This window comes from Meriones unguiculatus, chromosome 3 (genome assembly GCF_030254825.1).
Source record: "Meriones unguiculatus strain TT.TT164.6M chromosome 3, Bangor_MerUng_6.1, whole genome shotgun sequence".
In the NCBI taxonomy this organism is placed as follows: Eukaryota; Metazoa; Chordata; class Mammalia; order Rodentia; family Muridae; genus Meriones; species Meriones unguiculatus.
This window is the reverse complement of record NC_083351.1, coordinates 69442245-69454761: the sequence shown is the minus strand read 5'-3', so window position 1 is coordinate 69454761 and position 12517 is coordinate 69442245. Positions and strand designations below refer to the sequence as shown.

Below are 12517 nucleotides of genomic sequence, written 5' to 3'. Positions count from 1 at the left end.
TCCCGTTTTCCTGTTCCTGCTTCTGATCAGGCTTGAAGTGGCCCCACTAACCCACCTTACTCTACATAGCAGGGGCCACTGCAGAATGGATCTGTCTTGGGGAAAAGAAGAACTTTGCAAATGTGTGGATATACTGCATGCTTCTGAATTATTTATTTTTTAAAATGCCTGATTTTGTTTTGTGACTTTCACTGTAATCAAGTAAGGAAATGGGACGGAGAATGCTAAGGCTTCAGGAGCGGGCAGGGTTACCAGATACTAGCTTGGGGCTCAGGGAAACGGAGAGCAGAGGGCAGGGGGATATGCCACATCCCTGAGCCACTGCCACCCTTAGCCCTGGCCTCACCAGGCCCCTGGCACTCTTCCTGTGGTCTCTGAGCACCATAAAGGGCTCGTTTAGCATGCTGCTGAGGTACCCATGTAAAAACAAAGCTGTTTCCAGCAACAGAGGTTCCTCCCTTTGAGGAATGCCGTTCATTTATTGGTTCTATGGCTATATATGTTCTCTTTTTTTCAAACATTAAAAAAAGTGTGTGTGTGTGTGTGTGTGTGTGTGTGCATACCTATATGCTTGCAGATGCCTGTGGAGGGCAGAAGGGGGAATCGACTCCCTGGAGCTGGAGTTAAGGGCCATTGTGAACAACCTGGTTTCGTAGTAATAGTAGTTGAACTCTGGTCCTCTCCAAGAGCAGCAACTGCTCTTCATCACTGAGCCATCCCTCCAGCTCCTCTGTTTGGTGACTTCTTTTGTTTTACATGTGTGCATGTGTACGTATGTTTAGTTATTTGTATATATGTTATGTGTGTTTGTGTGTCCTATGAGCTGTTTGTGGAAGTCAGAGGACAATTTGTAGGAGGCCTGAGGACTGCGCTCGGGCCGTTAGGCCTGGCCCTGGCAGCTTACTCACTGCAGTAGCTCACTAGGCTCCACACTGGGCTCCACCTTACTTTTCATTATACTTTGTTACTTATTCATGTCTGTGTGTATGTGTACATGAGTGCAAGTACCAGCAGCTACCGACGAGGCGGCTGTGACATCATCTACCCCACCAAGCATCCTAGCAGTGCTTTCTCAATGGAGAGCACCCTTCATCCAGAACCCGCCCCATGGTCATGTGTGCTGACCATGCCTGTGACCCCGGTACTTTGGAGGTAGAAGAATTTTTCCAAGTTCAAGGTCAGCCTACACTATCTATGGAGACAATGTCACCCCCTCCATCAAAACAAACATTCGAGAAGACAGAATCTGCCTCAGACTGTGAATACTCATTGCCAAAATACTTCTCTTGCTCCAACTCTTCTTGGTTGTTGGTCGAATCTACTGCTTTGCATGCTATGGGTAATTTGTTAGTTGATTCTCTTTAAAAGCAAGTGTGATGCAAAAGTATTTGGACAAGAGACAGAATTGGGCATTCATGTTTCAATAAATGAATGACATTACAGCGAGTGGTTATGGTCGTTTGTTCCTTTGGCCACTGGCTCAGACTATTCTCATGACCTGCACGTGTGCTTTCTACTAGCGTGATTAAATATACATGTAATATAATAATATACATATTTCTTATTTATTGTGATTGCATGTGTATACCAGCACACAGCACACTGACACATGTATAGAGGTCAAAGGTCACCTTGTGGGACCTGGCATGTCGGTCCTAGAGATTGAACTCAGCTTCTCAGGTTTGGTGGTGGCAAGTGTCTTAATGGGACAAACCATCTTGCCATTTTTATTTTATGAATGTTCGAAGTAAACTCACCAATCCTTTAAAGCATTGAAACAATACTGTGTGGTGTGTGTGCATAGGGGTATGCACGCCACAGCACACATGTAAGTCTGCAGACAACTTTGCGGACCTGGTTCTCTCCTTCATCTTCACACGGCTTCTGGGGACTGACCTCAGGTTGCCAGGCCAGGAAGCCTCACCTGCTGATCCAGCTCACTGGCCCAACCTTTCTTCTTTGTGCATGCAGCTGTCTCCACCTTTTAATACGAAGATCACTGAACAAAGTGTCTTCAGTGGCGGTGGCACATTTACCCCAGCACTCAGGAGGGAGAGGCAGGCAGATCTCTGTGAGTTCTAGGCCAGCCTGGTCTACAGAGTGCATTCCAGAACAGCCAGGGCTACACAGAGAGACCCTGTCTCGAAAAACCGAAAGAAAAAAAAAAAAGTCTGTATTTTCGGGCTGGAGAGATGGTTCAGCAGTTAAGAGTACTGGCTGCTCTTCCAGAGGACCAGGGTTCAAATTCCCAGCACCTACACGGCAGCTCACAACTGTCTGTAACTCCAATTCCAGGGGATCTGACTCCCTCACACACACACACACGTTAGCAAAACAACAATGCACATAATATATCTATATCTATATATATATATAAAAGAAAAAGGCCTCTTTATACACATAGCCTAGAACAGTTTCACAATTTTATTTTATTTTTTGATAAAGTCAAATACAAAAACATCCATAAAATAGGGTATCATCTAAGCACTAGAATGTTGATAAAGATATATATATTTATTTATTTGCTTGGAGTTCTTAAAGTAAAACAGTATAATAGAAAATAAGTTAGAAAAGAATGTATATTCCAAAATACTACAAGTGATCACTTAGGGGCAATATAAAAATACACAGAATATTGCTATCAGTAAAGTCAACTAAACTGAGGAGCCCGTGTGCTATGGATTCCTGAGCCCCATGCTCATTCACATTCTTACTCAGGTTCTTCCAACGCCCCAGACACACACACACACCTGTTAATCCCGCCCACTCCAGGGGAGAGGAGATCCAGGGACAGCCAGCGGTGACATTCGCTGGGGGCCCAGCAGTACAGGGGTGGTAGCCCCGAGGCCAGCCTGGTCACCTCCTGTGCAGCTCACAGGACGCCTGCAGACTCCCACTGGCCTCGGTCTCATTAAGAGCAATGGGCTCATAGCAGTGGCCTCAGTGTCATGGTTGGGCCACAGAAAATAGAAACTTCAGGACCCTAGAACATTTTATTACCAGTTAACAAGATTTCCTCTTTTTATGTGTCCCTCTAAAAGCCACAGGCTGTTCAGGCATGAGTAGTTCTCTATGGCTTCCAAGAGAAAAAAAAAAAAAAAAAAAAAAAGTCAAGAGAAGTGAAGTCCATAGTCTCTGCCACCAGGTGGCGTCATAGACCAGTCTGGAAGAGCCAGTGGCGTGGGCAGCCGCCTGTCTTTGAGATCGCAACTCTCCTATCTCTTCCCATCTGGCCCACAGGGGTCAGCAGCTGACCCAGAAAAGATGGGATGGGGCAGGAGAGACGAATGAAGACTCGAACACTTTTCTTCTTTTCTTTTAATATCTAGGACCTAAAGGTCCCAGAACCAACCACAGTAACACAGTTTGCATGTTGGCGGGTCCCTTCCAGGGCTGTCCTGAGCATCTGCACCTCCCCAGCTCACAGGCTCCACTGTGGAAGGAGCTGGGCCCTGGGGTCAGCCCTCAGCCTCTCAGAACTCTAGCAGAACGTTTCCCTGGAGCCAAGAGGAGGGTTATTTCTTGTGGAGAAATTTCATCTTATTGCCTGAAAAAGAAAGTGAGAGGGGAGGGACACATGGGGAGGTCAAAGAACAACTGTGTGGAGTCAGTTCCCTCCTCCAACCTCTGTGTGGGTTCTAGGTATTAGACTTAGGCCTCAGGCTTGAGTGGCAAGTACCTTTACCTGCTGAGTCATCTTGCTGGCTTAACTCCCTTAACTCCTGAGCTTCCTGCCTTCGCCCCCCAAATGCTAGGATGCAGGCATACACTACAGGCATACACTTGTGCATCCCCCCTCTGTTTCTTTGAGACAGAGAGGTGTGCATTATCATGTACGACTCTTTTCTCTCTCTCTCTCTCTCTTTCTTTCTTTCTTTCTTTCTTTCTTTCTTTCTTTCTTTCTTTCTCTCTCTCTCTTTTTCTTCTTTCCCCTCCCTCCCTCCCTCCCTCCCTCCCTCCCTCCCTCTTTCTTTCTCTCTCTCCCTCTTTCTTTTTCTTTTCAAGACATGGTTTCCCTGTGTAGCCCTGGCTGTCCTGGAACTCACTCTGTGTGTAGACAAGGCTGGCCTCGAAACTCAAGGGAGATCGCCTGCCTCTGGCCCTGCGTTCTCTTTTTCTTATAAGGATCTTTTTCGCCGATTAAACTGTATACCTGATGCTTCTTGCTTTTCTACCCAGGGTGTTCTGATGCTGGGTGGAGTCCTGCCTGTATTACTCCCCGCCTGGTTCTCTGTCCGGCTCCCAGAAGATTTAGGAATGCAGGAGAAGGTGGCAAGGAGTACAATGAGGTAGCCATAGGGCCAAGGGACAGATTAGGAGAAGCAGTCAGTCTACTGGCAGCTTCCTGCGTTCCCAAGTGTTGGGGGCTCTGCGGACTGAAGTGGTTAGGATTCCTGGGACAGCAGTTTAGAGCTGCAGCTGGGGACAGGGGCCCAGGCCTTACCCAGTCCCTTGAGGAACTTATTGACGCCACTGTGCTCCCCGCTGGGCAAGGTTTCCAGGTACTCCTGGGCTCGGACTTCAAACAGGCCTGGTGAGGAGAGACACCGTGACATTTTAGAGCCTTGCCTCTGCGCTTCTGCACAAACTTCCTTCCCTGCCAGGACGGGAAAGCGGAGCCTTGCTTCTGAGACACAGCTGTGCCTATAAACGCGCTTTCAAAGCATGAGGTTTATAAGGGTTTTTACTGGCCTTATAATTGCCCCACCTTGTATAATAGCTGTCTGTGGAAAGCTGTAAAGCCCGCTCGCACATGACATCCCGTTTCATTCCTGCTACCTTTCTTACCAATAACGACCTGTAAACCTAGCTAAATGCACCTGCCAGTTTTTCCCCTGAAGGGAAGCCCCAATGAGGCTCCTCTCACACCCTCTGATCGAATTTCTCTCCTGTCTTTTCTATGTAAATGGCTGTGGGAATGCAGGGCTTCCAGCTGAGTTCACAGCACTGGAGAAATCCCAGCCCAGGCCTAGCTGCTCCTCCGGAACCTCCTGGCCTCTGTATAGCCATGCTGCAGAGGTTAAGTGCCTTCCCTTCCCAGGTTTAGCTCCCACCCAAAAACGCCTTTCCCAGCATTCCTAGATTTTAAATTCCCAAAACAGCCAATACAGTGGACAAAATGGGCTGGGATGGCTTCTGCATCATTTCACATTCCTTGTTCCCTTTCTCCCTAGAAACATGATGGAGCCTATGCACACAGGGACAGGGAGAAGTAAGAGAAGAGAATTCAGAGCAGAGTGAAAAGGGCTGCAGAGGCTGGTAACCAAAGCAAGCTCTCAGATTATGCAGTGCTGGCCTAGGGCTGCAGGCCCAGACCATGGTCTCCCGAATTTCATCCCCTCCACAGTCCCTGGGCAGTGGCCAGGAAGAAGGGCACCAGGGAAGAGCAGAGGGGCTTGAAGAAGAGGAGAAGGGGCTACAGAGAAGCAAGAACAGGGGAAACCTGTGAGAAGCAGAGGTCGGCCACGTTCTCTGGTCAGAGGTGGCCTGACTGCAGCTCCCGTGGAAGCCAGAATACGGTTCTTGCCCGTATCCTTGTCTGTGACTGTCCCTCGGCTCCTCAGCCATTTTACACACCTCTACTTCACCGCCCCAGCAAGTAGGAGTGCACTCACAGTGAGCTGGTCTAACCTTTGACATCCTGCCTGCGCAGTTCCCGCTCCTGGATGAAGCCACGGAAAGTCTGGGTCTCCATGAAGACCTCCAGGAAGCGTCGCAGGCTTTTAGAGGAGACAGCTTTTCTGAAGGCTTCTCGCTGTAGGCTCCTCTCCTCGCCGGAGGTCAGGAACAAAGAGTAGTGGCCCACAATTTCCACGAAGAAGCGGACGAAGGCTTCGGACACCACCTCATTCAAGGGGCTGGACTCAGGGCCTGAGCAAAGGGCACAAGGACGTGACAGTGAGGGGGGTTGGTAGACTGGAGCCCAGGACGATCAGTGATAACAGCAACGGCTACTTCCCTCAACAGTGACCTGTGACCATCCAAGAGAAAGGGCTCTCAAGGCTGTCTTTCCTCCCTTTACAAGTATTTTAGGAACATGGAGGAAGCGGGAAAAAATTCCTACAATTACCCTTGGAATGAAACCCAGATGGAGGGGTGAAACCCACTTCCTCTCCTAATGCCCCCTACTTTCTCACTTCACCATTGGCCAGTTGTCCCAAGGCGCTGGCATTTACCATGCACACAGTCGAGGGGGCCTCCATCCTGGTCATAGGCTAGGTCATTCCTCTGCTCCAGGATGTGTTCCAGGGCCACCTGAAGCTTCCTCGGCAGAATGGAATCCTCATCCTCCATCTGTAAGGCAGGAGACACGGGTGGACGCAGCTACACCTGGCTAGCCCTGTGCCAACCACATCCCTGGGCAGGCAGCCCAGCTCATAGTTTAACTTGTTTGTTTTTCTGACAAGGTTTCACTGTACAGCCCTGGCCGGCTGGCCTGGGACTCACTATGTAAACCAGGCTGGCCTCAAACTCATAGTGATCCCCCTTCCTCTGCCTCCTGAGTGCTGAGAGTGCCGAGATCCAAGGTGTGTACCATTGTGCATGGCTTTTTGTTTTGTTTCTGTTCTTTGTTGTTTTTTTTTTTTTTAAGTTTTGTGAAATATGTATTTATTTATTTATCTTTACTTTATGTGCATTAGCATGAAGGTGTCAGATCCTTTGCAATGGGCATTACAGACAGTTGTGAGCTGCCATGTGGATGCTGGGAATTGAACCCAGGTCCTTTGGAAGAGCAGACAGTGCTCGTAACTGCTGAGCCATCTCTCCAGCCTGTTTTGTTTGTTTCCAAGACAGGATTTCTTTATGTAGCCCTAGCTGTCCCGAACATGGTCTGTAAACCAGGCTGGCCTGGAACTCAGGGATCCATCACCTGCCTTGACTCCCCGATGCTCGGATTAAAGGCATGCGCTACCACCACCCAGCAGTATTTTTTTTTTTTTTTAAGTACTCAGTTATTTACTGTGTGTGTATGGATGTGTATCTTGTTCTGCCATGTGGGTTCTGAGGATTGAACTCAGGTCATCAGGCTCTGTAGTAAGAGCCTTTATCCACTGAGCCATGTTCCCTGCCCTCAGCTCCTAGTGTAGTAGAAGAGCCACAGATTGGAGGTTTAAGTCTCCATTCTAGCTTACAAGTTGTGAGAGCCAGCAAGGCATGGAACCTTTAGTTCCAGCACTCAGGGAGGCAGAGGCAGGCAGAGCTCTGTGAGTTCGAGGCCAGCCTGGTCTACAAAGTGACCAGGGCTACACAGAAAAACCAAAACCAACCAACCAAACAAACAAAACAAATTGTGAGAGCCCTGATGCTTTCATTTGTAAGGAGGGCAGCCGGTCAGTACTGGCCAGGTCTTGGAGCCTGAAGTCCGTGCAGGTCTCTGTGAGTATGCTCAGTGCATAGCAGCAGCTGCTGCTTGCTGCTCTCACCCTGGGCAGCCAGCGCTCATGGAGAGACCTGGCCTGCGAGGGGAAGAGACAGCAGACTGAGCTGGTGGTGCTGGGCAACAGAACCACTCAGCTGAAAAAACTGTGTATTAGCTTCTCTTACAAGGAAAATACTTTATGATCAGTCCAGAAAAAAGACCAAAGTTCTGGGCACAGTGTCTGTAATTCCAGGAATTTGAACGTGGCGCTTAATCCCCTGGCCAGGCCAGCCTGGGCTAGATAGTGACAGCCTGGCTCGGAAGGCAAAGTCTAAACAACAAAACCACAACTAGTACCACCACCACCACCACCACCACCACCAGGGACCACCGCCAGCACTGTCACGAATGTATGCAAACAATTTAAAACCATTCCATCTGTTTCCAGGCTCCCTCCTAAGACAGACGCTAATGCTCTGGTAGGTTTTCCTGTCAATCTGATTTTGGAAGGATAAGGTGTCCCAATGTAGCTGTAACTAACCTGAACTTACTATGTAGACCAAGTCGGCCTTGAACTCACAGAGAACAACTTGCCTCTGCTTCCCGAGTGCTGGAATTAAAGGCGTGTGCCACCTCGTCTGGCTCCTATCAATCTTTTAAAGATGCAAACATATAATTTTCTTTCTACTTGCTTCTTTTCTCTTTCTTAGAAAAAGAGGAGAATCAGGCTGGCGAATGAGTTTCTTTTCTAGCATGTACAAACCCTGGGCTCTATTGCCAGCACCAAAACAAACAGAAAAAAAAAAAAAAAAAAAAAGGAAAAAAAAAACCCAGCAAAATAATGTACATAACTTTGAGTCTTAATTCCTTTATGATTCTTTTTTTCCTGAAGGTCTCTAAAACCCAGGGTATCACTATCCCACTGTGGTGGCCCAGGTGGCTTTAAATTTAAGGCAATCTTCCTGCCTCCCCCTTCCAAGTACAAGGATTACAGGGAGGTATCACCAGGCCCAGATGTGTCCTGGTTCTTTTTTTTTTTTTTAATTAAAACATTATTATTTTAGTTTTAAGTCTATGACTGAGCCCTGGTCCTCTGCATCAGCAAGCATTCTTACCTGCTGAGTCAGCTCTCCGGGACCCCCTATTTGTGTATGTATGTATATATTTATACACTATTTGCCTGCTTAGAAGCCAGAAGAGGGCACCCGATCTTTTTATAGATGGTTATGAGCCACCATGTGGTTGCTGGGAATTGAACTCAGGACCTGTAGTCTTTAAGAACAGCCAGTGCTCTTAACCTCTGAGCCATCTCTCCAGCCCATCCTGCGCCCTTTTTAAAAAGTTAAGATTTCTTTTTTAAACTACATATTATGTCCATGGGTGGATCTGTGCATGTGAGTGTCTGAGGAGGCCAGAGTTGTTGAATTCCTTTGAAGCTGGACTTATAGGTGGCTGTGAGATGCCTGACATGGGTGCTGGGAAATGTACTCGAACTCTTTACAAATTCATACAAGCAGTATGAACTCTTCACTGCTAAGCTGTCTCCAGTGTGCCCTGACTCTTAAGTGGTCGAAGCCTTTTTGCACTTGTACCGGTGAAAACCAGTCTTTGCTCAAGCCTCTTTGCTGCCTCATCCTTGGCCAGCCTTGGCCTGAGGTGGTCCCGAAACCCAGCTGAGCTAGCAGGCCCAGGCTTACTACAGAGCCTTTCTGGAGCTGGAAGTTGAGCTCCTTGGACGCCGTGAAGACACAGGAGCAGCAGGCTGGGCTGGCTTTCTACTCACCTGTCTGAGGAACCGATCATTGATGAGGTCAACTACAAGAACCTGTGGGACAGAAGAAAAGGGATGAGTTTTGTCACGAGGGATGCAGATGGATGTGGCATTTTTTTTTTCTCCTTGGCACTGGAGGCAGCTGGGAGTGGGGAGAATGTGTGTGTATTTGTGTTCTGAGAGGGGCTGAGGGGTGTCAAGCTGGTACTGAAGGCCAGGACACACAGCTGTCCTAGCTGGATGCCTAGCCCTGTTCTACTGTGACGCGACTTCTCTGCTTCTTTTTGTTTGTTCATGGGCTACTGGGGTGGGACAAAAGCTGCCGGAGGCCCCTACTTGCTGCACGTCTACTTAATGTGCCCCTCTCCACATCAGGGATTTGCCTTTTTATCCCCAAGATGTCCTCTGAACCTGCCAGTTTTTTAGAGAGGTAAGAGGACAGACCGGAAGAGGGGCGGCATCTAGGGGACACTGTCAGGCTGCAGGCTGTGTGCCTTTGTTGGGTTTTTGGTGGGATCACCTTTCTCCTCAGTGCAGGTTGAGATTCGGGCTAGCGCAAGCGCCAGTGAGCTGCCTTACGAACAAAGCTTAAGGACATGCTTGCATGTTGCCTCTGAGGGTGGACCCTCATACAGACCCTAGCTTAGGTGGTCAGCTATGACAGAACGGCTCGGATGGCTGGCATGGCCACAGTTGGAAACAGGTTCTGCCATGAGGGACCAGCATAAACTCCTCCCTCCACACAATCAAAGGACCAGCACCCTCAGCCCTGGGATGAAGGGGGTGGGTGTGCATGGACTGGCATCCTCACCAGGTTCGGGGCTGAGCAGCAGATTTTGGTCCCTGTTTCTTCCTCTGGCTGGTGGGGTCCCCTGTACTCAGGGCTATTTAAACTATTTCAAGGGGCTGAATAATTGCAGAGGTGCCACACAGAACTTCCTGAACTTGTATATGAAGCTATAAATCCTGGGTGTTATTACAACAATGCAGTGGTTTATTTTGCAGTGTTTTGTTAAGTAGGCCAGGTTGACCTCAAACCTGCAATCCTCCTGCCTTCCTTGCCTGGTGAGTGCTGGGGTGCAGGAGTGTGACAGTCACACCCACCTCTGTGGTTATACTTTTTCTCCCCTTGAAGTCTAGCCTTCATTAATTACTTCATCTGTTTCCTGAACTGGGGGTTGGACCTAGAGGTCTGTACATGGTACACAGGGACTACCAAGAGTCACTGTTCTTCTCTCAGGGGCTAGAACTCAGGTCATCAGGCTTGACACGGAGCCATCCCGCCAGCCACAGCCTTCGGTTAGTTTTTTAAGCGCCACACTAAGTCCTTGACTGCTCTGTTACCAGTTCAAGCACATATTCCAGTTACTGCTTCCTCTGCTCCGTGTAGGGAGGCAGGAGGACGGGGCCTGACGTCAGGGCTTCTAAATGCTGCTCGTACAGGACATTAGGAAAATAGGTGCTTACAGACACCAAGGGGTGGACTGAGGGGAGACTCTGGGAAGGACCTGTTACAGAGCAAGGCCTGGTATCTTCCTGTTCCTGCCCAGCGCCCCCTGAGGAAGTGGGGTGCAGCGCTCCTGGGCTCACCTCTTCCAGTGGCAGCTCCCTGAGCAGCGGCAGCGAGCTGGAGAGCAGCCCGATGAGGAAGGGCGTGGGCGAGCACACAATGTCAACCATGGCAGGCGGCAGCACTGGGATGTAGGTGTGCTGCCAGCTGAAGGGGTAGATGAGCGCTACCATGGCGTGGCAGCACGTGGACAGTGTGCTGTGGGGGACAGACAGACAGAGAAGGCTGGGTCAGTGTGGGCGAGGGCAGGGCATCAGCAGCAAAGGCTAGAGAAAAGAGCTAGGATAATCACAAACAAATAGCCAACACACCTACCAAAAAGAGTACTCAACTTCTCTAAGTAAGCAACAGAGAAACGTGAATCAAAACTACCCTGAGATTCTCTCCTGGTAGTCACAAGAAAAAAGAAAATGGAGAAAGCACTGGCCTCCCAAGGTGATGATCCACGTTTGGTTTCCAGAACCCATAGTGAAGGCAAACAAGAGGCTCCGGAGAGTTTTCCTCTGACAACCACATGTGCACCACACATGCACACACACTTTAACACACACATAAAAACTCAGCACATCTTTACTCTCGGCACTCAGGAGAGAAAGGTCTCTGTGGGACTCAGGCCAGCCTAGTCTACAGAGCAAGCTCTAAGACACCGGGACACATGAGAGACTGTCTCAAAAAACACAACAAACCAGGTGCTGAGCATATGCCTGGAACCCCAGCACTTAGGAAGGCAGAGGCAGGTGGAGCTCTGAGTTTGAGGCCAGCCTGGTCTACAGAGTGAGTTCCGGGATAGCCAGGGCTGTAAAATGAGAACCCTATCTCAAAAACACAAAACAAAACAAAACAAAACCCCAAACCAACTAACCAAACCAACACAAAAACTCATCAAAAAATCCAAACAACCCAATAACAAATGCTGTAAAAATATGGACAAGGGGAACCATTTTACACTCTTGGTAGAAAGGTTACACACTATGGGAGTAAATATGAGGCTCCTCAAAAAGCTAACAACAGGCCACCATTCCACCAGCTGTTCCACTCCTGTGCTTCTACCCAAAGGACTCCAAGCTAACATTTCACAGGGATCTTTGCACTTTGATTTCTCCTGAGCCCTGCTTACAAGAGTTAAGCTGTAGAACTAACTCAGTGTCCAAAAACAGAGGAATGAACAAGAATGTGGTAAATTTAGATTAAGACAGAGTTTCTGAGTAGCCTTGGTTGTCCTAGACTTGCTTTGTAGACCAGGCTGGTTTTAAACTCACAGAGCTCCACCTGCTTCTGCCTGTGCATATGGGCCTATGCATCATGTGTGTTTGTGTGTGTGTGTGTGTGTCTGTGGGTGCTCTCAAGGGCCAGAAAAGAGGAGTCAGATCCCCCGGAACTGGAGTTATGAACAGGTGTAAGCTACCATGGGATGCTGGGAACTGAACCTGGGTCCTCTGTAAGAGCAAAAAGTGCTCTTAACCACTGAGCCAGTTCTCTAAGCCCTTTACTGCCCCACCCCAGCCATATAAACAAAGCGTGTGTCTTTAAGGAAAATGGGTCCAACCGTAGTTAATCATAATAAAGAATTAAGCCAGTTACAGAAAACAAGTATGTTTTGCTTTTGGTTCCTAGATTTTATATAGACACATAAAATCATGTACGTATATATGATATGAAAGTAGAAATAAGACCATGTATAGACTGGACCTCGGCCCCCTACACAGATGCAGCCAATGGGCAGTTTGGGCTTCATGTGGGTTGTCTAGGAAGGGGAGCAGGACTGTCTCTGACATGGACTCTGTTGCCTGCTTTTTGGTCACTTCCCCCTAACCGG

General features: G+C 48.6%; 1 protein-coding gene across 5 annotated transcripts in view; it reads right to left on the bottom strand.

The window, feature by feature from the left end:
- Window positions 1-2391: 2391 nt before the first annotated feature.
- Dennd2a (DENN domain containing 2A) overlaps window positions 2392-12517 on the bottom strand; it is an 89057-nt gene continuing 78931 nt past the window's right edge. For 4 of the 5 annotated variants that reach the window (XM_021632121.2, XM_021632122.2, XM_060380149.1 and 1 more), the window contains 6 exons: window positions 10722-10899; window positions 9144-9185; window positions 6177-6294; window positions 5632-5871; window positions 4445-4531; window positions 2392-3547 (listed from right to left, as the gene is read on the bottom strand). In XM_021632121.2, coding sequence (XP_021487796.1) covers window positions 3516-3547; window positions 4445-4531; window positions 5632-5871; window positions 6177-6294; window positions 9144-9185; window positions 10722-10899 — 697 coding nt within the window. In that variant the 3' untranslated portion in view covers window positions 2392-3515. Of the gene's footprint in view, window positions 3548-4444; window positions 4532-5615; window positions 5872-6176; window positions 6295-9143; window positions 9186-10721; window positions 10900-12517 lie in introns of all 5 variants that reach the window. The other variant, XR_009590739.1, reaches the window with a different exon arrangement.